This window comes from Cebus imitator, unplaced genomic scaffold (genome assembly GCF_001604975.1).
Source record: "Cebus imitator isolate Cc_AM_T3 unplaced genomic scaffold, Cebus_imitator-1.0 Scaffold95, whole genome shotgun sequence".
In the NCBI taxonomy this organism is placed as follows: Eukaryota; Metazoa; Chordata; class Mammalia; order Primates; family Cebidae; genus Cebus; species Cebus imitator.
The window spans coordinates 1722138-1749906 of NW_016107410.1; the positions used below are offsets into that span (position 1 = coordinate 1722138).

At 34.8% G+C, this 27769-nt stretch overlaps 1 protein-coding gene across 3 annotated transcripts in view; it reads right to left on the reverse strand.

Annotated features, from left to right (window-relative positions):
• DPP10 (dipeptidyl peptidase like 10) overlaps positions 1 to 27769 on the reverse strand; it is a 1448345-nt gene that overhangs the window by 539127 nt on the left and 881449 nt on the right. For all 3 annotated transcript variants that reach the window (XM_017536067.2, XM_017536066.2, XM_017536068.2), the window contains exon 2: positions 186 to 300. In XM_017536067.2, coding sequence (XP_017391556.1) covers positions 186 to 300 — 115 coding nt within the window. The remainder of the gene's footprint in view (positions 1 to 185; positions 301 to 27769) is intronic.

Consider the following 27769-nt stretch of genomic DNA (forward strand, 5'->3'; position numbering starts at 1 on the left):
TGATATTTGAACTGCAGAATTACTGTGCCATTTGCAAAATGTCTGATTATGCTTTTTTTTTTAATCCAAATTCCAACCAATGCTAATGTGCCCTAAGATACCACATATTGCTACCCTCTTAAGGCATTTGAATGTGAAATTATCATCCACAATACCATCATAAGAGAGGAATAAAGACAGATTACCTGGGGTTAAGAGGATGACTGACATAGTGATGAGTGAGCATACAACTAAAATCACCAGCAGAGCAATAGCAATTCCCTTCCAGTTTCTCTGTGGAGGGCTGTTACTTCCCAGTTCCTACCGAGATAGAAAAAAAAAGTTTCATAATTATACATGCTCCAAGAGAAATGTATTCATAAAGAAATGATTCAGTGCATGGCACAATCACAGTTTGAAAGCTTATTAGAATCCATTTCCTCTTCGGTAGTTCATTTAATTATTCAAAAGTGCATATATTATAAATGGCTATCTTTTGGGGGGCAATCTGATCTCTCTGTGAGATAAACCAGCAGAGCTTTATGCTTGCTGTCCAAAATGTAGATGGTGTGAAAATGAATTGACTATAAACACCAGGACGATAGCCAAAATACTCTGCAAAATAATTATGGAAATAGACTGTGTCCATTTACATTTATTCTTGCTACAATGGAACTACAATAAAGATTTAAATACAAATGTTCTGAAGCACTGTGGACTACTTTCTAACTGGATGGGGGAAAAGATTAGAAATAGGAAAATCATTCAAAACGTCCCTCACTGCAGAGCAGCACACGTTTGTTAACCAAACAGGTCTTTTTAAACAGATCTCCCACCACTCATAAAAACTAAAGGAGGTAGTAACTAAATTAAATAAGTCCTTCTATATCTGGTTAACAGGTTCTCTCGCTGGGCAATATGCATGATATTGACAAAAGGTATGGTCGATGGGGAAAATAAACTTGTACATCTTTCACAATGCATGTGGTAAAGCTTTCATTCCTCTAATGATCTGTGTTTCTACTCTGTTGACTAGATATGTGTAGGCATCATTCACCGAAGCAAAGCACAGACCGCATTGATTTAAAATGAATGTCAGCTTTTCTTTGCCATAAAATTTATAAAACACTGAGCCTCTCATTTTTTTGTTCCTACTCCATTTCCCAACTGGTTTTCATCCTTTCTCAATACAGTCTCTTTATTCAGAAATACCTAAGTGATTTGGTGACACATGAAACAAAACATGAACGTATCCAGTTTACTACATGTGCACAAATCACCCAAGAAACTAGAGAGCAGCTTCGTTTTAAACAAACGTAAACAGAATAGCAAACATTTAATACATTGTACATGAGTTCCTGTGCTTCACAGATTAAAACATTGAAGCCAGTTTTCATATAGTGATTTTGGTATTAAATTGTGCCATAAACCCATCAGATTTAAAGAACTAGACTCTAAATAAGCACAAGAAGGAACCACGCATAGGAGACGTTTTGTTGTTTGTTGTTTCCCTTCTCAGATAAATCACTCTAAGTTAGTCTTTCATTCTGATAAACCAAATCCAGGAGAGATCAATTTCACTTTTTGTTCAATGACTTGCTCCACACCTCTTTTGCGAATATCCAACACTTCTATTCCTCTTGCACTTTAGGATTCCCATTCATATTTTTCACGTAAATCAAGACAGTGAGTCTCCTAAATTATCAGCTTTAGAGAAGTGATATAAAGACAGCCAATAGTTGTCCTGAGACCATAAACCCTTATCTGGAAGACACTGTTCCTGCAGGTTTCCAGGTGAGATTTTTTTTTTGTCAGAATGTGTGTGCTGTGATGACTGGTGATTCTCTATAATAATGCCCTTCTTCAAGGCTACTCAGAAGGTAGAGTGACAGAACTAGTGGGGCTGCTGCTATAAATCAAAGTTTATAAATTGTGAAATACTCATCTCAAGAACTGAGACAGTGAAAAAGGGTCAATAACCAACAGCAAATGGGTATCTGGGCCAAGAACCACAAATACTTTCCAATTTATTAACTCTAAGGGAGGCAAGCAGGTATTATTTCACATTGTAAAAAAAAAAGGGGGGGGGAAATTAATAGCAATGCAGCAATTATAACTGACTTTTCAATTCAGTACGAGAATCAAAGAAAAAATTATACGCTGAAATTTACTGATTATGATCTTGATACACTGTCACTTCAACTCATGACAAACTATTTGAGAAATGACTTTTGACTGTGCTTTTCGGTTTGTGACTATGATAAAATCATGTGATATCTACCAGGCATGATCTAACAAAGAGTAATAATAGCTTAGATATTTTATTATGTATCTGGGAAATATTTTAGATTTGCAATCTCACATAATCCTGAAAATAATCAGGTAATATTAGTGTCATCTTGACAAATTTGCAGCTAAGAAAATGGGATTAAAAGAGATTAGTAACATATCCATTTATTGCTAATAAGTGAGACAGCTGGAGTTCTAGTTCATAAAATCTGATTACAAAGATCATATTTAACCATTATGATGCCACTTGTAAAGATAAATATTTCTAGAACAAGTACATTAAAGAATCAATAAATCAAGAAGTTATACAGACCCATGTATAATTGTACATTAATACTTTTCATTTGGAAAGATTCACAGTAATATTCAGAATCCATTAATGCTATCCTGAATTCAGTAATATTTGCAAATAAATGTCTATTTTCCCAATTATGACTGACTAGGAAGTCTACCATTTAAAAAGTGGTAAAATGAATTTGAGTGAGACATATTTTTCTGTTCCTAAAGTGATGCACATAAGAATGTGTGGTTCCTCTGAAATGACTCATCAATGCCCAAGGCATCTACAAGTCCCTGTTTGAGAACTGCTAACTTAATAACACAATATAATTCTCTCCTTTACATCCACTTTATATTCTATCACCATAGCATTTCTAAAGCATGGTATTACTTACATTACTTTTATTCTTCAAAGTTCTTTAACATCCTTACACTAGCTAAAGAATCAAACACAGATATGTGAGTCTAGAAAAATAATTATCTATACCCACGCTCCAGCTCCCCCAGCCAGCACAATCTCCTTTTGAGAAAGAATCCTGTATTTCATGCTGCTCTGACTATCATTTCCTTACATTTGCCTCAGGTGCTTCAACCTTCATATCAACATTCCATTCCTAATTCTGTTCCATCCAGTCCCTTTCATATGCATCCAGCTATAGACACTGTCAGTCATTCAACATCCTGCTCAAATGTCTCTTCTCTTGGGAGTTTCTCTCAGTTATGTAAGCCAGATATGACTTTCCTTTCTCTGGAAAAAAAAAATGCCTAAAATACACAGTACCAGTAAGTTTGAATCCAACTCTGCTACTTGAGAGCTAGGAGACTGCAAACAGACTTCTAAATTATTCTGAGCCTCCATATTTTTACCTGAACTGGAATAATAATGATAATTATTTTTAAATGTTGGAAGGATTAAAATAAAATAATTCATAAAATCTCTTACCTAAGTACACAATAAAAAAGTTTACACTAAGCAAACTGTTTGGAATGGTCCCCCTCAATACACTTGCACTCTTTCTCATCATTCATAATATCACAAATGAATATCATCATCATCATCATCATCATGGTGAATGGTAGTGATGGTGTTGCTTAAAACCATGTATAAAGATCCATCATACCCCTGTTGTTAAAGTTATTAACTCCTTAAGAATCACATCTTAGAAAATTTTATTTTTTTTTTATTAAAAATCTTTTTCAGAGGATCTTGCCCTGTCACCCAGACTGGAGTGCCCTGGCACAGTCATAGCTCACTCCTGGGTTCAAGTAATATTCCTGCCTACGCCTCCTGAGTGGCTAGTACTACAGGCATGTGCCATCACACTCAGTTAATTTTTTAAAATTATTTATTGTAAAGACTAAGTCTTGTATATTGCCCAGGCTGATCTCAAACTCCTGGCCTCAAGCAGTCCTCCTGTGTTAGCCTCCCAAAGTTCTGGGATTACAATCTTGAGTCACTGCACCCAGCCTTAGACAATTTTAGATTCCTTACATCAGTTAAATATCTCTTGTTCTCTTAATAGGTGCTTTTAAAGTAACTGGCCAGTTGATTAAGTGGTGATGATAGTGATTCTAATTGACTTTGTTTTTGATGACTTCCTACCACCCAACATCTGGAAACAATCAATTGTACATGCCAGACCAACAGAACAGGTATGATCCCGTGCAGCAGCCTTAGGCAAGGGACATGTTAGGAGTTTGCAACATCATCATCTGGATGCTTTGGTGGCAGAATAGAGTGCATGTTAGATTATGATATCACAAGGAGGGGTCTAGAAACTTAGGGACGAAGATTGAATAATCCATATATGGTGCTACTTTTGTAAATGAGCCCTCCAGTGGATGGATGCATCAGTTGAAATGCTATGTTCAGTGTCAGGTCATATTAAGTACTGTGATTGCCTAGAGACACATTAGTGCTGTAGTCCAAACTAAACTGAGTCTGTAACCTATTTGCATTATATCTACTGCCAACAAATTACTCATCACCCTTCAGAGAACAGTTTAGTTTACAAGACAAGGCTTACCATTATAAAGATAGTTTATCTAAGTCTAAATTCATTTTTTATTTATTTAGATTTAAGGAAAAAATGCTGGAATCATAAGTAGGAAAAATGCCAGTGTTATACACCATTTTATTTGGGAAAATATAGCCATCAGATTTGCTTTTCTTTGTAAGGAGGTAAAGGATACCAAAATTTGTTTTTTTTTTAAACAGTATTCTGCTTGTACTTTCCTTTGGAAAACATCAGTATATTTATCTATCATATGTACTCTGAAGAGAAATATAATCTGTACTAAAACAGTCTAAAAAACATGATATTGAGAGAAAATACAAGGAAAAATCATTGAGATATTGAAATTATGAATCTAAATTGAATGTGGGTGTGCTTTAACAAAACCAGATTTTCTCCAACCACACCTGTCTACTTTCTAAGAAGCTCAGGGAAAGTTCTTTAAAGGATCTGTAATTCTGTTTGAAAAGATGTACTTAGGTTTCTTAGTTTTAGAGTATTAACATTGTTTACATTGATTATTAGTGTTGTTCTTAATACAATCAAACCAATCACTAAAAAACTTAGCTCTTCACTTTTCTTTTATCCTTTCCCTATATTTAATTGTTTCAATATGTCTTCACATAGAATCTTAAATTTTCTCAAAGAAGTTCAATAAAGTTCCTCAATATTAAAAAAATAAAAGGGCATCCTCTTCCATCAGTTCATGTTCTGTTTAAAAGCTCAAAAGTTTGAATTGTTTTTTATTTTATTTTACTGATTGTATTCACCTTTTCAACTGTAAATAATGTCAAATATGAAAAGGTTAGAAATAGTCCAAAGACAGTTATATTGAATAATCTGAAAATATCCTAAAGGAAATTGGAATACTTTAAAAAGTTTCTATGTTGTCTCATGATATTAGAGAAACAGTATTTTAGAGTTAAAGATACCTGAAATAAACTCCATTTTAATGAAACATGCTCTTACAACACACCTAAGAAACATTAAGCTCTGACGTGAATAGCCTTGAGACATAGAAATTCAATTGGAATTTCCTTTAAATAATATTGTTTATCATTTAACAAAATGTACTGTAATGTGTTAAGGTTTGGGATATCACACAAGATGAAGCTGGGAATACAAATTAAAATGGGACCTGTTCACAGTAAGCATAAAGTCTAAGGAAGAATTTTCTAGGCCATAATATAATACAAGGATAAATAAATAAAGGTAAAAGAATAAATTATAAAATGTTGCTGTGGGAAATAAGAAAATGATTAATTTCCTTATATTGATATAAAACATTCACTTTGCATATTCAATCAACATCCTATTAAAAAGGTGCTGGATATGTTGGGATTACATAACTATATAAGATCTGGAATGGAAAAGGAATCAGAGGAATTTTTTAAAAAGTAAGTCGAGGCCGGGCGTGGTGGCTCATGCCTGTAATCCCAGCACTTTGGGAGGCCAAGGAGGGCAGATCACCTGAGGTCATGAGCTCGAGACCAGCCTGACCAACATGGAGAAACACCGTCTAATAAAAATACAAAATTAGCCAGGTGTAGTGGTATATGCCTGTAATCCCAGCTACTCAGAGGGCTGAGGCAGGAGAATCACTTGAACCCGGGAGGCGGGGGTTGTCGTGAGCTGAGTTGGTGCCACTGCACTCCAGCCTGGGAAATAAGAGCAAAACTCCATCTCAAAANAAAAAAAAAAGAAACAAAAGAAAAAAAAGAAAAAATGTAAGTCAAAAATGTGTATAAAAATATACACATAGGTATTTGGAAATTTCAACAAAGTGCATTTTTTTCCTTCTGGCAAAAATAATTGACAAAATTTACAAGCCATATTAGATTCTTAGATTTTTATAAGCATAAAAGAAACTAAGATAATTTTCAAAGAGTTTCAAAAAGGAGCAGGAAAAATTTAATTTTGCCTCAAAGAAACAAATAACTTTTGTACTATTTTAAATATTTTATAACATATTGAAGAAAGAAAAGAATTCTAAATTTTTATTAAGTTCATATTGTCTGAATAGCATGTTCGAAAAAATACCACAAAAAGAAAAGTTAAACTCAATTTAAAGAAAGAAATGCAGTTATACTAAATAAAACTGTAGTCATTGAATGTAAGAGTTTAGGGTAAAAAACAATTAAATATTATGGACTATGGTCCAGCATTAGGAGATCAGTCATGGTTTCCTGCAAAACATCAGTTAAGAATACCAATAAAGAAAATTAATGATAGAGATCATTTCTCATATTTAATTTGCACTTAATACTTATACTGCCCATTGCTTCTTAAAATTGCTCATTGTTCTCATGTCATTCAGGGTTTTCTCATTTATCCTTCTTCTATGATTAGAGGACTCTATTCTAAGTAACGTAATTATTTTTTAACTGATCACCAGTTACACAGTTTTCAAAATTATGTCTTTATAGGTTGATGCTGTTGACCTACATAAGGCAGTGCTAATTCATACTGAAATCTGAACTGTAGACCAAAGGCATCAATGTCAGCTGGAAGCATGTTAGAAATGCCAAGCAAGTGTCTTTTGTTGCTCTTCTGTTTTTTTTTTTTTTTTTTTTTTTTTTTTTTTTTTTTTTTTTTTTTTTTTTTTTTTTTTTTTTTTTGTTTTTCCTTTTTTTTTTTTTAAGACAAGGTCCTGCTCTGCCACCCAGGCTGAACTGCAATGCAAAATCATGGCTCACTGTAGTCTCAACTTCCTGGGTTCATGTGATCCTCCCACCTCAGCCTCCCAAGGAGGTGGAGCCATAGGCATGTACCACTGTACCTGGCTACCTTTTTTCTATATATTTTGTGTAGAGATGGGGTCTTGCTATTTTGCCTAAGCTTGGGTTTGTTTGTTTACAATTTTTTTAAATAAAAGAACTGGCAATATCAGTTGCAATTTGCATTTATCACTCCCTAATAATTATGATTATTGGTGACACACTTGGATATGGTTTGGATTTGTGTCCCTACCCAAATATCATGTTGAATTGGAGAAGGGGCCTAGTGGGAGGTAACTGGATCATGAGGGTAGATTTCCTTCTTGTTGTTCTCATGACAGTGAGTTCTCACAAGATTTGATGGTTTAAAAGTGTGTGGCACCTCCCCCTTTACTCACTCTCTCTCCTACTCTGCCATGGTATCCTGTGTTTGCTTCCCCTTTGCCTTCCACCATGATTGTAAGTTTCCTGAGGCCACCCAGTTGTGCTTCCTGTTAAGCCTGTGGAACTGAGTCAATTAAACTCTTTTCTTCATAAATTATCCAGTGTCAAATAGCTACGTATAGCAGTATGAAAACTAACTAATAAATACTCCTAGATGAATTGACAGTTATCTAGAAACAAAATAAGGATGACAGCTATCCTTAGTATATGGTGTAGTGCTAGTTTTAGACTTTTAGTGTCATAATTTAGAAGTCTGAGATAGGACTAAGCAACTGGGATTCTGGACACATTCAGGGTTAAAAACTACTACTAAAGGTATTAGAAAAAACAAAAGACAAACAAACAGATTTGATGTCAGAAAGACGGCAGATTAGAAAGCTCCAGGCCCTTATTCCTGCACAAGATCACCAAGTAAACTAGTGACTCACTAAAATAGTTTTTGGGAGCTCTGGTAACAGACAAATTCACTGCTTTGCAACCAAGTGAATGTCCAATCAAGAAAAAGCCACAGTGAAAAAGGTAGGACATTTCATGGCATTATTGCTTGTGCTTGCCCCACCTCAGAACAGTGAATGGAGTAAAAAGAAGTAGCTCCCTCTCTAGTTTTTTCCTCTCAGGAAGGAAGGAGGGCAGTGGAACTTACGTGCAAAATTCTGGCCTATGGGGTGCCTGAGGGACTGGTTTCTGTCTTGCCTCAATTGGAGATCTTGGATGAAAACGACTCTATAATTTTAATCTCAGTTTGGAAACCATGGAAAACTGTAATGGGTAACATATTTTGTGAAAACTGCGAGTATGCTGACATGAGGAAACTGTGGCCAAGATGTTATGGAAACAGTAGTGCAGAGTAACAGCCAAGAGTTCAGGAAGAAGCAGGGGTGAAATCTTAGGTATGATGAAACATTTAAAGGCAATCTTCAAAATAAATAAACAAACAAACAAACAAACAAACAAAAGCAGCCCTGTCTATGGGGCAATTGGGAGAGAACACTACACAGCCGGGCCCAGGAGAGACACATGCCTAGAAAATGCCTGAGAAAAAGTTAAACTTTCATGCTGGGCTATTTAGGAGCAGAACATCTTCCTCCACACAGTCTACAATGACTGGAAGAAGTGTCTGATTTTTCAAACATCCAATGTTCAACAAAAGATCACCAGGCACATAAAGAAGCAAGGAAATCTAGTCCATTCCAAGGATCAAAATAAATCTCCAGACACCAACCTTAAAGAAATAAGGCTTCAGATTTACTAGAGAAAGATTTTAAAATAACTGCCTTAAATACACTCTAAGAGCTAAAAAAAAAAAGTAAGGACAAGCTAAAGAAAAGTAAGTACAAACTAAAGAAAATCAGAAAAAATGATACATCAGAAAATTGAGAGTATTTAAAACAACATCAAAATTGTAGCTGGAAATTCATATTGTGATACATCTAACAAAATAGTAAAATAGCATTCTCATAAGTAACCAATAGTAATTCCACTTCTGGTTATATACCTAAAACAATTGCAAGCAGTGATGCAAACAAATTATTTGTACACCTCTGTTTACAGAAGCATTATTCACAATAGCCAAAAAGTGGAAACAACTCAGATGACCATTGATAAATGAAGAGAAAAACAAAATGTGGTATGTATGCCTTGTATGTAGATATGAGTATTATTTAGCTTTGAAAATGAAGAAAATCTTGACAGTTGCTACAACATAGATGAACTTTAAAAACACTGTGCTAAAGGGAATAAAGTCAGTCACAAACAGACAAATACTATATCATTCCACTTAAACAAAGTGCCTTAACTAGTCAAATACTTAGAGACAAAAACCAGAATGGTAGTTGTTAGGGACTGAAGACAGGAAAAATATGGGAAGTTATCTTTTAATGGTTACACAGTTTCAGTTTGATAAGATGAAAAATGTTCTAGTGACAGTTGGTGGTGATGGGTGCACAGCATCGCGAAGATACTTCACGTCAATAAACTGTACACTTAACACTATACATAACAAAATTTGCCATTCTATGTATATTTTACTACAATAAAAGCATTCACAGTTCAAAACAATATTAAATGTCTTTAGAAAGTAGTATTGTCCAAAGAAAGAAAACCACAAAATATTATTAGAGAATTTATAAGATCACTTGAAGGATATATAGAATCTTCAAATCCCTGTTAAGGAAAATTCAGTTTGGTAAAGAATTCCATTCTTCTTAATCTACAAATTTAAAGGAATTCCAGTGAAAATCCAAATAAAATCATTTTTTCCTCAATTGATAAAGTAATTTTAAAGTTTAGATGGAAAGATGTTGCATGCCCAGAAACACATTAGTTATATTTTATAGATGGAATTTAATTATATCTTACATATATCTACGTAATTTATATAGACAGAATTAGTTTTATTTGAATCTCTATTTTCCCATAAGACTTTCATTCTGCAAAGAAGGACAATTAGGGTTGTGCAAAGCATTCCAGTGAGATATAGCACGATTTCCATGGAGCCAAGTCAGACAGTCAGTTCTTCCATCATCTTACAATATTTCTTATCAGCATTCCAATCCATTCACTGCTCAAGCCTCCCAGGAGAACAATTTCTTGGCTCCTGTGACACCATACTTTCCTGTTTGTTATTTGCTAGCCACTTTTCCAATTTCTCAAAACTGTGGAGTTGCCCAGACCTTGGTGCTGGTCCACATCTTTTCTTGACATGAACAGAATTTCTAGTGATATCATTCAATACCACTTTTTATACTATCCATATTTTCTATCAACCTTATATGTTAATGTTGGAAACAAAATACATGGACAGGATATTTTTAAAAAGAGCAGTAGAAACTAAAATTGATCTCTAAATAGACAGAAAGCTAAGGATCTTTCTACAGCTACATTATTCAGACAGACAATCTTCTCCCTATATATGTAAAATATCTTCTATACATATCAAAGTCAATTGCTATTTAGAGTGCCTACTGCCTTAAAACTACCCATGAGATTCATTTCATTCAGTTTCCTACTTTTATTTTTTCCTGTTTCTCTCATGAGAGGACTCCATGATAGGAAGAGTACATGTTTTGATCAATCCTTCATATTTTTCAAAATTGGGCTTCTTAGTAGGTTGCTTCTGTCTACCTATTTAGACAGTGCCTCAGCTCAGTGCAGTACATGGACCAGCAGGGTAAGCATCAACCAAAAGATTGTTGAAAATAAGAATTATTCAACCACGTCACAGACCTTCTGAATCTCCAGAGCCAGGGAAGACCTGATGGCCACAATTAACGGGCCCTCCAGGAGGATCTACTATGTGCTGAAGCCTGGGAAACATTCCCCAAGGTCAGTGCTACTCAAAATATGGTCAGCTTCACCCTTGAGTTCATATAATTGCAAATAATTCACCCTCAGCTCAGACCTAGTGAGTTCTTGGGAAAGGACTAAGCAATCTTTGTTGTAATAAGCTCTCCAGATGATTCCTGTGCATGTTCGAATTGGAAAACCTCTACCAAAGAGATTAAGTCCTGCAGTGACGCAGTGCTGAAAGTGCTAAAATGAACAACAATCTTACACTCAGAGGAATTTGGTAGATTCATTATGAGATATTATGAGTTGGTGGCTTTTGAATCTGTACACTTGCATTTTAATATCTAATTATCCATATATTAGCTCTGTTACATACATGATTGACCTAATCTATTTAAGCATAATTATAAGCCTAACTACTTAGGCCTAACACACAAGATCAGGTTTATGAATTTTCCTCCATATGTGTTATTTTCCAAAATTTGTTTAAGTCTAAACTGAATTCCACCTGATCGGAGACTCTTTCACACTAATATTTGTATCCATAACACCTAGTACAGCACATAGTAACTATTCACAAATTATTTGGACTGAAGCACTAAGCTCAGCTTTATTCCTTAAGGGTTAGGAATGGGGTATTTAATCTTGAGGGATGCATTTCAGCCTTGTGAGGACTGGGGGATAACTAGCTATCTGCACCTGAAATACACAGAGAAAAGACATCCTAGGAGTGCAGTTGTTTACCCATCTTGGAAGCTATATATTGTGGCTGAAAGAGAACTAAAAAAATGTCAGTGATCTACAAACTGGAACAATAATCCCAAATTTCTGGGATTGATAAGCCTCTATAGATTACTAACAAGCCAGAAAATCAACTTTAAGCTTGATTTCAATACATGAGCAGGCTGCAAATATCATCTGCTACATTCTGCCTATAACTAAAGCTCTGCCTAAAGTTCTAGGAAGAACATAGCAGAAAGATCATATTTGCAGTCCAATCATCTAGAAGTAGTTTCTAGTAAATAGGCTAGACTCTTGCCCACAAGGAGAGCAGGGAACATAGTTATTTCTCATTGCATTTGCAATGCCAAGCAAAGTTCTTGGTGCACTGGGCATCCATTTATATTTATTAAACAGATAAATGTAACAAACCCAGAAACAATTTTTTGTTTAGTATAATATTTATTCTTTGTCATCTTTAAGGTAGAATGTCAAATATTAATTCTCAATAGGCTTTTACATTTCATTTTATATCAAAGTGTGATATAAAAGTCTCTTGACAACAGATTATCCATACCTAATGTGGAATATTCATTGTAGAGAGACAGAAACTAGTAAACTTAGCAGCTTGGTCTGCCCACCTGGGCTGCCCATTAATAATTACTTGTATGATTTAAGATAAGGCTTTCATCTTCCTAGGCATAAAACAGGAACAGCAGTATGTGCCCAGCTTATGCCATGAGGCATTATTTGATGCAGACAGCATGTCACAAAACCCAGCTCCACTCTTCTACCTTCTACGTATAACACAGGCTCACTCCACTCACATACAAAATAGAGGTGATACTTGCATACAATTTTTATGAGCTTTTCAAGAAATAATGCAAGTGAAACTAATTATAAACTATTTCATCTATATCAATTTAAGTTTTATAACTATATCTCACAAATTTGAAGAAAAAAAAAAACTACGCATAATTGTTCTTGAGGATTACCTATTACTGAGTAATGTAAAGCAGTTCCTCTGAGACAGCCAGCTTTAGGATATCTGTAAACTCCTAATGAACATGTACACTTTTAAAGCCTAAGTATACTGTCAGCCTATTGCTAATGGAAGGAAGAAGAAATGTATGAAAGAAGAAGAAGAAAAGTAGATAAGGAAGGAAGAACTCTAGATGAAGTTATTGTCCCAAAATAAATGACGATCTATTTGGGAAGATGAATAATTTATTAAACATTAGAAAAACAAAGAGAAAACTATACTTTTAGAAATACTTGGCACTGTGGTCAAGAAGCTAAATGTGAGAGGATTCAGGGAAAAGAGGTCCCTGATGATGTATGCCAGAAACGCTAAAGATCAAATCTAACCTGGCTATTTCTCAGTTCAATAAGATCCAGGTCAGAAAGAGCTTAGATCTGAAAGGCAGAAGAAAGTCATCCCAGGTTGAGGAAACCCCCATTCCCCTGCTCTCTCTTCAAGATGAACAAGGTGTGTTTAATGTACTTCCTTTTCTAGCAGTTAGTTAAAGGTTGTAATGGCCCAGGAGTCAGGTAAGATGCCAAACATAGGTTAAGAAAATAGTAAAGCCATTGGCGAAATACAACTGCTTGAAAAGAACAAGTGGCTCTGTAGCTTCAAGCTAAGTTCAAAGCCGGCATTATTAATTTGCTCTTCATAACGCCACTGACCTTTAGATGCTGCTGAGCGTCTGGGGAAAATTTGGCAATTCACCCCATCTCCCTGTCTTAACTAACTGCATTTCCTTCACCACCACCAGTACCTCCCAAGCCAGAAACCTTCCCAGAAAGACAGCACTGGGTCTGATTTGGAGTTTTCTCTCTGCCTCCAGAGCAAGTACATTTTTTCTAAGGCTCACCAGAGGAAGAGCTGGGGGCTAAGAAGATGCACGCTCTTTCAGTAGATAAATCTTTCACTTTCTTAGGCATCAAAACTAATACTGAAATAGAAACAAACACAGTTGATCTAGCTCAAAACCTTATTTTTCTACACATTTATTTATTATCATTTAACTCTAACGAAATCAAATCTAATAAACTTCTTTGAAAATTAAGAATTCAATTCATTGTAAAAATTTTTATTATGCTTTGAAAATAGAAGGTAGAGTCACCCTTAAAGTTTAAAGATTGTGCAGGAGAAAATTTTTCTAATACCTTCTTTATGTACAGAAATCTAACATCATAAAGAGGCAGCTACAGCTAAGACATCAATTTTACAACTTTTTCTCCAAAAGAAAAAAAAGCAGAAATTAATGAAATGAGGCAGAACAGGAATTAAATGTGCTTTTAATTATTTTTATTGCTTTTGCCATTAAAAATGTTAATAAGTACCATATAGGCATTTAAAGAGGAAAGAAATAACACATTATATTTCCACTGCAGTAATCAATATTCCTATGCTGCCTTTAATTAGAAATGTTAAGTATATGTGTGTGTTTTACCTTCTCTCCTACTCTGTGATGGTTATTAGTCATTTCTAACACATATATACTTTATAGAGTCACTATACAATTAAGAAAAAAAGAAGTTAAGCAAGATTTGGACCTTTGTTTTATATCTGCAGAAAAGTAATATTCTGGCTATTTTTCAGAAATCCCATGGACCAGGAATAATTAAATAAACTCAAGGTAAGTTACACTTTATCTGTGCAAGTATGCATTGCACATCATTTGTGCTCTGCTTAAAGGAAGACTTTTCTGGCTGAAATTTTTGTGTGGGTGAGTAAGGCAATTACTTGTCTCAAAGCCAGTCAGTGTTTCCATTCATCTGCTAAAGAGAGCCTTTTTTTTTCCTGCTATCCTTTGTGAATAGAGTAGCCAGTATCTGCAGCAGTCCCCAGAATGTCCTGTCAGTACTGCTAGTTAAAAATAAGCCATCCCTCATACACTTTCAAAAGACGTTCCCTCTAAAAGTTCATTTTGAATGGATTATTCGATTATGGGTAATTTAAATCTAAATTAAGAGTTTTCTTTTGTTTTGCTTTTTAAAAATATTTTCATTCTCCAAGAGAACTGGAAAAAATCCTACCAACCTGTGTCTGTGTGGGGAGGAGGGGCTGAGGAGGGACAGCCCATCTGCCAGGAAGAGATAACCAACTTCATGCCTCTTTCTCCTGTAAAATCATTGCCACTTTGGCTGCATGAGAAACACTGATTCATTTTTGTGGTGATATTTATTAGCATCATAAAAGCATTCTGAGAATTTGGTCAAGTTTAATAGTTGTCTCGAACCAACTATAGGCTTCTCCTTCCTAAACTATATAGATGTAAGGATTCCATACTGATAGTCACAATTGATAAGGTTAACAACACAGTCCTAGTCATTTTTCATTTTGTTCTAGTTTTCAAAAGAGATTTTTGAAGATAAATTTTAAAACTGTTTTTCAAAGAAGAAAAGTCATAAATACTGTTTTGGAAGTCCCCTTTCCCCCAAAACACACACACCAAAAAACAAAAACAAAACAAAAAAAAACCAGAGATAGTACAAAACAATAACAATCAACAAAAAAGACAGAGTACAAAATAACAGTCCTTCTAGATGTAAATGTACAAAAGCTGATCCCAAAACTCCAAATTCACCTACTTGTGTATGTGAGCTGAATCCCATTTATTCTGCTCAGTGTATCCACAGTGCTGACTAAGCCTGATGTGTAGTAGGATTTCAATACACATTTGATACATACATTCATTAATCTATAAAAGGAGAAGCGTATTTTCCTCCAAGGTCAACCTACTAGTTAATGCAAGCCCACCCATACTGTGACTGCCTTTTGAACTTCTTTAGAATGATTCAGTGATGATCCCAAGTAATCCCTCCCTGGTCTGCTCATGGATTTTGCCTTACCCCTATGATAGCACTTAATCAAACTACATCTGTTTGTCTAGTTTCAAGTGTCTCTTTCACGAAACTACATCTTTAATCAATAAATATTCATTGAATCAGGTAGGAATGATGGGCAAAGTATATACACTAACAGACTGAGTGGGTACCTTTATAAGAAAGATACTTCTTTTGTTGGTTTTCATGTTAGAAAATTGCTCATTATTTATCTCTTTCTTTTGACTTGTCTGTAGGGAAGACAAACAGTATCAAAAACAAAGTGCCCCTTTTTTTTTAAATTAATTTTATTTTTTTTGAGACGGAGTTTTGCTCTGTCACCCAGGCTGGATTGCGGTGGAGGGGCATGATCTGGACTTACTGCAACCTCTGCCTCCTGCCTCCTGGATTCAAGTGATTCCCCTGCCTCAGCCTCCTGAGTAGCTGGAACTACAAGACATGCCCCCACACCCAGCCAATTTTTTGTATTTTTTTTTTCTAGAGTCAGGGTTTCAACGTGTTAGCCAAGATGGTCTCCATTTCCTGACCTCATGATCCCCCTACCTCGGTCTCCAGAAGCAGTGGGAGTACAGGCGTGAGCCACCAGCGCCCGGCCACAAAGTGCTTCATTATATTCATTATAGTCTCAGTTTGCTCATTCAACAAGAGCAGAGATTTACTGACTTCCATACTGATTCAGGTTGCACTGATCAAGTATGAACTTTTACAAGATCACTCAGGGTTTATGACTCTGACATAACTTTCCTGTGTGTCTTTCTCCATCATTCTCTCCCATTTTTAAAAATCATTTTGTAATGCCCATATGCCTGTCTTTCCACTTACAGGATACATTACTGTAATGATGCTATATGTTACTAAATCACACAGTTTCTGAACAACTAATTTCTTGTCTTTATTCTTTCCTTACCAGAAGCTCACCTACAATATTTTATGGTATAATCGTGAATAAAAGAAAGCACTGTCTTCTCAGAGTTGAATCACAAGAAACAGAACTGTTCCCAGACTACAGAAGAAGGCACTGCCTATGTCATGATTACCTAAATGCATCTGTAGAAGCTGTGCAACAATTGGAAGAAGGTGTTAACACCATCATTGCCCTCCCAGCTCCTGCCCACTCTGATTGCCATAATACATGAGTCTCTATGAAGAAATGAATGGCTAAGAAACATTAGGTTCATACTGCCAAATACCTTAAACATAAAACTGATTTTTTCTTTTCTGATCTTATGTTCACTCAGCAACTTCTGGATGTTCATTTAGCTTTTGTGAAACACCTGCCAACAGGGACAGAAGGGCCTGACCCAAGTGACCTGCATCCTGCCAGCTGCAAGGCCATTATTCTTTTCTTTATCAATTTATCCTTTGGCACTGTGGCTTACTTGCTAGTCTTTGTGCCCTTGGTTAATGTGAATCTGTACCCTAGAGATGGAACCTTTTAATGGGCTTATAAACATCAAAGTTTCTGTGCCCCAAACCTGAGTGCCAGGGCTCGTACCCTGGTGAATCCATCAAAATAAATGAAATGTTATGAGAAATGTGGACAGCCAGCCAGTTGGCTTCACTGAGTGATAGCCTGACCTTGGCGTTCACCTGTCTGTCTTTCAAAGTGTCACAACAGAAACATTTCAAGCATTCAGTCACCATCTTCAGTAGGGTCTTTAGCAATAACACATCCTAATACACCATGGGACAATGCTCAGATCCTCAGTATAAATTAAGTGTTTCAATTTGATAGCCATGTGCTTAGTGGTTACAGGAAATTATTTATGGTAAACCAATAGCATCATCAATAACAACAAATAATAATAGGCTGTACTTGTGATGCACTGAGGGTATGCTCCCCAGATTTAAACGCATACCACGTTAGAGAAAACAGCAGCATGGCAAGGATTTGGTAAGCAGCAGAATAAATTCCAAGTCTGTTCAAAGATAATCTATTTTACCTAAACATTTGATGTGTGGAAGTATTCTAGCTATTGAATAAGTTAAAATACGGTGTTTTAAAGTAAGCATTGGTTCAGTATGGAGAAGTAAGAAAAGGTTATGTGGCCTATTTTGAATTCAAAAATTTAGATCCCAAGAATGTTTCAAAAGTAGTTTTTCTTGAGTTTCTAGGCTTCTCTGGTACTATTTAGCAGGAAAGTTTAAATAACTCTGCTCTAAATTAAAATCAAAAGAGTTTAGACTATGCATTATAAATAAAAATGATTGGGAGAAAACATAATTGGTTTTCTATGTAGTTACTTAGCTTTATAAATATATGAAGTCTGCTATAAGGATGCTACTGAACGGATTCATTCCTATGGAGATGAAGTTTAGCTGAATAAAGCCTTAAATAGCACTAATAAAAATTAGACTAGTCATTCCTGGACATAATGAAGGACTGGATACATATATAGCATTATCTAAATGGAATAATTTTTTTTCAGAAATATTGTAAAACAAGACGTGATACTGCCTGTATTAGATATTTTAAGAAAGTTCTATTATAAAACAAATGTTTGACCTGAATGATTACTTAAAATACTTTCCAGTTCTGGGTTTCTCTGATTATGTAAAGTTATAGGAAAGGCAATCAATTTTCCTAGGTTTAAGCTTGGGAAAACATAGTCTAAATCATGTAATAGATTTTTAGGGAGTACATGGTGGCACAGTGCTACAGATCTGTGACATCCAGTAGCCACATGAGCCTTAGTATTGATGAATGTGTTCAAATGTAATGAGCCTACAATGAGGATCTGGTCAGTGACCATTTCATTGTCATAAAAGATCAGTTCTGAAGTGCTCATGGATATGTAACTCCCAAAAGTTTCCCAGTGGTAGTTATTTCATTCTTAGTGATAAATGGGCTTAGGCATCACAACATCCATCATTCAAATAAAGGTAGTGGAGAAAAAAATGTGTGAATAAATTAAAATTGATACACTGGCCATATAAATTGTTTTTGAAGACAAGTATTGTGATATCAGTATCTAGCAGAACTGTGCTTCATTCAATATTTAAAGACGAAAAACAAAACACACCATTAATTTACCAGCTATTGGAAATTTGTGGTGGGGAAAATTCAATATGTTATGTTGGTTAGTAAAGCTTAAAGTTAGAATTTTTGTGTCTTCAAATTTAATAACATTCTATTAATGACCTTGAGTATTTAGTCTGAGAAATAGGGAAGAAATGATATGTAAGAAAGAAGCAGAGATGTGATGCCATGGCTCACACCAGTAATCTGAGCATATTGGGAAGTCGAGGCAGGAGGATTGCTTGAGCACAGGAGTTGAAGATCAGCCTAGGAAACAAAGGGAGACTTCTGTCTCTACAAAAAATAAAAAAATAGCAAGGCATGGCAGCACATACCTGTAATCCCAGCTACCCTGGTGGCTTAGATGGAAGGATCTCTTGAACCAGGAGGTCGAGGCTGCAGTGGGGTGTGATCACACCATTGCACTCCAGGCTGGGCAACAGAGCAAGACCCTGCCTCAAACAAATAATAAACTGAGGGACAAAGCCTGATTCCTGTGGTCCCAGGACAAGCCCTAGCCCACTCATTATGCGGAAGAGACTGTCAAAATGATTTGCCTTATCTCTATCTGTTTAAGATAAGACAGAAACATTCTTTGTTGGCCAAAAAGAAGAATGTCCTTTACAAGCAATGCTAGAGTGTTAGAGAATTCAGAAACAATCTTGTTGGAAGTGCATGATTATTGATGCACCATTATTTACAGGAAAAATTAAATGTTTTCCTTTCAAATATGTAGTGTGTCACCTTTGAGAGGTGCTAACTAATCCCATGTCAGTAATATTTTTGGATTAAGACAATCATCTCCACTTAAAATTTATTTTCAACTTGGTTCTCATCCCTGTCTTAGTTTAAATCCTAAATAGATACTTCAATCTGTAGTCTCAAATGATTCAGCAATATTGTAGCCAATCCTTACCTTAAGGCATGGTTTGCCCAGAAGCAGGAAATATAAATATGAAATATTGCTACTGCATATCTGACTTGCAGTAGATCGGTATCATGTGACTTAAGGAAATTTTCAGCCAAGGATTTTGATACTATAATTCCTTTTGTATCCAAAGTATATAAAAATTGAATACTCTTGTAAAATAAATGGTTTATCCAATCCAGGATTATGACAAGGTCAGAAGAACATTAGCAACTTTACAAGGGTGACACTGTTTCTATAATTCATGAATCAAAAAAAAAATGTTTTTAAATGATAATTTCATTTTCAGCTAGTATTACCTGAATAGGCATTAAGAATTTTCTCACTTAGTCTCAGGTAGTTTTCCTTTTTTAAAGAACATTTCATTATGAGAATTTTCAAATATAGAGAAAAATTAAGAGAAGCGCACAGTGAACAGCCATATTCCTAGATTCTAGAATTAATATTTTGTTATATTTGCTTAATCACATCCACCTACCTATTTATCCACATATGTATACCTCTATCATCCATTAATCCACTCTTTAATCTACACATCAATTAATCCATCTTAATTTTGGACACATTTCAAGGTACCTTGAACATTGCAAGGTAACCTCAGTACACTTTACTCCTAAACACCAAGAGACATAACATTTACAAGATATTACTCTTTGTTATTATTTAAAAATATAATTTATATATCACTTGGCCACTTTTTAATAAAATTTCTCTTGTTTATTTATTTAAATTCCTTATAGATTCTAGATAGTAGTTCCCTGTTAGATGCATAGTTTGCAAATATTTTCTCCCATTCTGTAGGTTGTCTGTTTACTCTTTTGATTATTTATTTTGCTGGGCAGAAGTTTTTTGGTTAATTAGGTCCCATTTACTTATTTTTATGTTTGTTGCATTTGCTTTTGCGGTCTTATTTATAAATTCTTTGCCTAGGGCAATGTCCAGAAGAGTTTCTCCTAGGTTTTATTCTAGAATTTGTAAGGTTTCAGGTCTTACATTTAAGTCTTTAATCCATCTTGGGTTAATGTTTGTGTATGGTAAGAGATAGGGATCTAGTTTTGTTCTTTTACTTGTGGCTAATCAATTTTCCCAGAACCATGTACTGAATAGGGCATCCTTTCCCCAGTGGATATTTTTGTCTGCTTTGCTGAAAATAAATTGGTTGTAAGCAGTTGGCTTTATTTCTGGGTTCTCTATTCTGCTTCATTGGTCGGTGTGTCTACTTTTATACCACTACTATGCTGTTTTGGTTACTATAGCCTGGTAATACAATTTGAAACTGGGTAACGTGATGCCACCAGCTATGTTCTTTTTGCTTGGAATTGCTTTGGCTATTTAGGCTCTTCCTTTCTTTTCTTTTTCCTTTTTTTTCTGTTTTTTTTTTAATGAATTTTAGGCTTATTTTTTCTAATTCTATGAAAAATGGCATTGGCATTTTGAAAAAAATTACATTGAATCTATAGATTGCTTTGGACAGTATGGCTATATTCAGAATATTGATTCTTCCAAAGCATGAGCATGAGTTGCTTTTGCAGTTGTTTGTGCTGTCTATGTTTGCCCATTTGTTGGTGTTGTCTTTCATCAGTGTTTTGTAGTTTCCTTGTAGAGATCATTCACCTCCTTAGTTAGGTATATTTCTAGACATTTTAAATTTTTTTCTAGTTATTATAAAAGGAGCTGAGTTCTTGATTTTATTCTCAGTTTTGGTCATTTTTTCATAGTAGTGGTACTGATTTCTTCCCATAGATTTTGTAACCTGAGCCTTTACTGAATTCATTTATCAAATCTGGGAGTGTTTTGGAGGAATCTTTAGGATTTTCTGGGTATAAGATTGCATCACTGGCAAACAGAGATAGTTTAACTTCCTCTTTTCCAATATAGATGCCCTTTATTTCTTTCTCTTGCATGATTGCTCTGGCTAGGACTTCCAGTACTGTATTGAATAGTACGGAAGGATAGCATCCTTGTCCTAGTCCAGCTCTTAGGAGAAATGCTTTCAACTTTTCCCCATTCAGTATGATGTTGGCTGTGCCTTTGTCATATATGGTTTTTATTATTTTGAGATATGTTTCCTCTACACCTAGTTGGTTGAGAGTTATTATTTGTTTGTTTGTTTGTTTTCTTTCCTTGTTTGCTTTTTGTTTTGAGGCAGAATCCTGCTTTGTCACTCAGGCTGGAGTGCAGTGGCATGATCTCAGCTTAAAGCAACCTCATTACCTGGGTTCAAGCAATTCTCCTACCTCAGCCTCTGGAGTAGCTGGTATTACACGTGTCCACCACCAGGTCTGGCTAATTTTTGTATTTTTTTTAATAGAAATGAGATTTCACCATGTTGGCCAGGCTTCTCTTGAACTCCTGACCTTAAGAGATCCACCCTCCTTAGCCTCCCAAAGTGATGGGATTACAGACGTGAGCCACCAGGCTCAACCAGGTTGAGGGTTTTTATCATAAAGAGATGTTGGATTTATTGAATGCTTTTTCTGAGTCTATTGAGATAATCATATGAACAGCAATTTCTCAAAAGACATTATACAAATGGACAAGAAACACGAAAAAAAGGCTCAACATCACTAATCATCAGTGAAATGCAAATTAAAACCATAATGAGATACCACCTTACCCCATCCAGAATGACCATTATAAAAAAGAAAACAGTGTATGTTGGTGCATATGTGGTAAAAAGGGAACACTTACCTACTGCTGGTGGTAATGTGAGTTATTGAAACCTCTGTGGAAAACAGTATGGAGATTTATTAAAGAACAAAAAGTAGACCTAACATTTGATCCAGCAATCTCACTACTGGGTATCTACCCAAAGGAAAAATTGTCATTATACCAAAAAGATACAGTAAAAGGGTACAGTAAAAGACAAAACTTGACCAGTATACACATGTGTGTTTGTGATAAACATACACTTGCATGTGTATATTTATCACAGACGTATTCACAATTGCAAAGATATGAAACCAAACCAAGTGCCTATCAATAGTTAAGTGGATAAATAGAATGGAAATACCATTTCCTTAGCATTCCATGGAAAGAAATAATCTATGATTTCTTTCATCAGTGTTTTTTAGTTATCCTTGTAGAGATTCTTCGCCTCTTTGGTCAAGTATGTTCCTAGGTATTTTAGTTTATTTTTGTAGCTATTGTAAAAGAGATTAAATTCTGTATTTGATTCTCATCTTGGTTATTGTTGATGTACAGCAGTGCTACGGATTTGTGTACTGACACATTAGTCCACGGAAACACTGTGGAAAACTACTCAGCCATAAAAATGAGTAAAATGATATCTTTTGCAGCAACTTGAATGGAATGGGAGGTCATTATCCTAAGTGAAGTAATTCAGGAATGGAAAACCAAATACTGCACATTCTCACTTACAAGTGGGAGTTAAGCCATGGGTACACAAAGGCATACAGAGTAATATAATTGACATTGGAGACTCAGAGGAGGGAAGATTGGGAGGGAAGTGAGGGATGAAAAAATACCTATCGAATACAACATACACTATTTGTGTGATGGGTACAGTAAAAGCCAAAAGTTGAACGATATACAATCATCCATGTAACTCAATACCGCTTGTACCCTTCAAGCTATTAAAATTTTTTTAAAAATTTATTTAAAAATAAACTAAAATTGACAGAGTAAAATGTATACATCTCAAATGACTTGACTATTATTTTTGACTTGCCTCAATATTTGTCTCTTTCAAATTTCAGCAAAAGTCTCCACTGCTCCCCTAAATTTTAGTACACTGGAATTGATTCTCCATTGTTCTCTTTATCATTTCCTTAATAATCTCATGAATTTTGACTCTACAATAATACATTTTCTGCCTTTCCATAGTGAAGAAATCCAATTATTAAGCTCTTATCAATTACTCTAGATCATAAGTGTACATCTTTCGAATATTTCAGTACGCTCTTGAATATTTAGCTAGCTTTCCCAGAGAGGTCTTTGTACCTTGAATCAGGAAACTTAAATATTATAAGCTACCATGACACAGCCGTTTTGTAGGATATCAGTGTCATGTGACAAGGACATTTCTTTTCAAGGATTTATATATTATAATTATTTTGCTATCTAAAGCACATCAAAATTACCCACTTTCTCAGTGATCATTTCATTTTTTAATGAGTAGTCAAAACAACAGTGGAAGGATTCAAACTAATGAGCAATTTCCATAAGGAAGGATATAATAATAAAATTTTCTTCCTTCTCTGTCATCTCACCACTGCAACTTCTAATCCACACCCCTACCTCCCTCCTTGACACCACCCCACATTCTCATTCTCAAACACTATCCCAGTTGCCATTGGTAAGAATGCCTCAACACTGGTTCAATTATCAGCTTTCTGCATATATACTTTTTAAACTCTGCAGGCTACCTGACACAGGAAGATAAATCATATTTAAAAATTCCGAAGTCAAAAAAGATGGGGCTTTACATGTATATCTTAAAAAGAAGCTTAGTTAAATGCTTTTAAATCTTCATTTACAAATAACATCAGTTTTTCTTAGGATTCTAGCAAGCATTAAATCCGGTTTCTTTTATTTTGAAGCCAAAATATTAGCACAAAAACTCCATCAGCCAAAATATCTCCAAATGTTATTAAAAACCATTGCTGTGAAAACTTTAATGATATTTGCATACCAGTATTAGGATGCATAATAACTCTTTCTCAGAGTATTTTATTATAAAAATAAAACACTGAGTCAGTTTCCTCCTGCAGTAATGAAAAAGAGTAAATACAAATAAATAAAGTAGAGCAAAGATCATGATTTAAAACTGAATACTTTATTTATTAGAGCTAATGCAAAAGCTTCCCTACGTAATATATAGAAACCTAACTACAGCATGCATAAAAATTAACATAAATATGTTATCCTGTGGGGGAGAAGAAGAATTGGAGAAACAACAGATAGAGAAAATGCTTCATTAACTACAATGTATCATTACTTTATTCCCACTAATACCTTAATCACAAACTGCAAATGTGACTATAGGGCAAAAGAAGCAGCTCTAATGTAATTAAACTTGGAAACCACAACCCAATTGTTCTTGGGTTTTATTTGCAGCAATTGTAGCCCTAGGTACAAGAATCTGAGACAACAGAGAGCAAGGCCTTCTCTTTTTCCATTCTTAGCAAAAAAAGAAAGCCAGAAAGGAGGACTCAACAATTTAACAATGTTGTTTGCTTGCTGAGATCAATCGATCTTTAATCCACCAAGTGTGGTACTGCTTACATGCTTGAAATGAAAAGCATTTTATCTAACAATGGGATGCCTTTTCTCTCATTGGAGTTCTATGCAGAAAGGTCACTGGTATAACTTGCACACATTCCAAGATGTTAATATACACTGAAAAGAATTTTTAAAATAAATCAACACGTAGAGATAATGATCCACCCTGGTATACTCTGTCTTTTCCTCTCTATTGTATGTTCATTACCACCGGCCTTTGGTTATGTGGCAAGCTACACAACACCTTCCAATGTTATAGACAATGCATTTTAAGCTGATGAAATAGCAAGTGGTAATTCTCTACTTTAAAGACAACCAAGCACAATAAAAGCTAACTAGGTGATGTGAGAAAGAGAGAGAGTAGAAATTCAGGGCATGTACATCACTGTAGAAAGACATAGGTCCTGGGCCCACTCTACTTTTACCTTAATTTATCACTAAATTCCTGAAGTCTTAGCTTTCTCATTCACAGAATTCCTAAGAATACCAACTTGAGGGTGGTGTGGGGTCTAAAACATATAATGAGCTTTAAGCCCTTAACATGAAGCTGGACATTATATGAACGTGCAGTGAATGCTAATTAGCTATTATGACAATTATATCTCAGATGTTAAAACACAATGGGTAAGAAACAGCACTAAGAAGCTGAGAATTTGATATGATTACAGAAATAATTACAATTTTGAAGAATGATAAGTTCTGAGGAAAGGAAGAATAGAGGGGAATAAACCAGAGAATAAAATAGAAATTCATCTGACAAGGATTGGAAACACTTCCCTTTATCCCATTGATTACCCATCAGTCTTAATTCCAGCTCTTCTTCATGGTATATTAGATACATAGGTGTATAAACCACATGTTTTAACTCCCATGTCTCCTCCTCCGTGCACCCAATTCAGTAGCATTTCTCTTCTATAGCAACATTCTAACATAGCTACCTTCTAACAACAGCAACAAGAATGTATTTGCTTTTTAATTTCCCACTGAACCAGAAGCTAGTTTTGTCCTGTTTTAACATAACTTGTTAACATATCTACTTCATTAGAGATAATATTTTGTGCTGTTAATTAAAAGTGCAGGAAAAATTGCTTGATGCCTAAAAGTTTGACAGGTTAGAATATGAAGTCATGTTTTGACTTACTGAGGCTATCCAGAGATTATAAGCAAAAAATTAATAGGGCTTTTGAAAGATAATGCATTATTTATGAGTGGATGAGCCCTTTCTGTTGTACTGGTTTAATAGAAACATGACGAGTTTAAACAAATCAGAATATTATAGAGAACAGTAATATCATGAAAGTAATTTGCATTTTGTCAACAAAAATTAATAGGGTATATTGCTAACAGGCAAGATTTCGTAAAACTACATGGCATTTTCTTTTTTTTTTTTTTCAGTAAACTAGTGCGAATTCTTTCTGTCAATTATTTACTTAGATTCACATAAGAGTTTGATATTATGGAGAAAACTGAGAGTTAATTTGTTTGCAATTGGGAAATGATCAGAACCCAGTATCATATGTATAGTTGTGTATTGCTGAATGACAAGGATACACTCTAAGAAGTCCATCGTTAGGCTATTTTGTCATTGGTCAAACATCATGTAGTTACACAAATCTAGATGGCATAGTCTATTACATACCTGGGTCACATGGTCTAGCCTATTGCTCCTAGACTACAAACCTATAAACGTTACTGCCCTAAATACTATAGGCAATTGTAACACATGGAAAGTACTTTTATATCTAAATGTAAAAAGGTACAGTAAAAGCATGGTATTAAAATCTCACTGGACCACTGTTATATCTATAGTCCATCATTGACTGAAACATTGTTATGTGGTACATGACTGTATACATACTCAGAGAACCACACTTTTAAAGACTGCCAGAATGACTGGAAAATCATGTTAGCTATTTTACCTCTCTCCTACCTGGTAATGATACCTTTTAGACAGAGCTTAGAGTAAACTCCTATTAAAAATAACCTCCAATGACGAAAACCAGTAATGAAATTGTATTATATACTTCACATCTGAGATAAGCAATAGTTATCAAGAAAAGCTACTTACTTGAGTGCTCAAAAAACCCATCAACCAGTATAAAACAGTAAATAATCAACATAGTAAAAATAATTAGTATGAGAAGAACTAGCCAGTGTAAACCTTCAATAGTCATCATTTCTTAAGTGCTAGAATTTCAACAAAGTTGTGCATACAAAAACGCAATGCTCTATATATCACAAAGTTTTTTATTGATTAATTCTAACCTGACCACGAATTCAAGTTGTTAAGCATATATTTTATTATATGCTTCAAAACTATTATTTATAATACTGTAAATGAGTGATCTGCATCAGCTCTGAGCAGCCCTAAGACATAGGAAGCCACACTCTCTTTGCACTTGGAAAATAGGCCAGAATGATAAATAAGATTTGAATAGAAAAGAGTAACAGATCTGAAAGAAAAAAACATGACATTTAACTGGCCTCTGGCACATTTTAAGAAAATTTTAAGAAGAGTTTGATGGTGTGAGATACTATTGTTACAGATGAGGGTTAGGTTTTAGGAAAGATCCTCTGAGGACCAAAACTTCCAATTTTAGTATATGTGCTGCCAAAGCAAGCATGAGGAGCAAAACTTCTTGGCTGTAAACATCAGATGAAATAATTAGTCTTGTGAAAGATCCCATTCTATCAATTTCTATAGGCAAGACATTACAAATATAAAATGTAAAAAGTATAGCTCTATTGGAAGTGAGATTAAGGGAGATAAAAGATTTGATTAGTTTTTAATTCTACTTTCAGAAAACCAAAGGCAAATATCACACATTTTCCAAAACTAATCAAATTTTATATTTAAAATTGGTGAATTTTACCCAATACAGATAACCAAAATCATGAAATTTAGTTTGGAAGTTAAAAAATTATACCCCAATACAGATAAACAAAATATGAAATTTAGATAATAGATCTAATTTTTAAATTTTTTTTAATT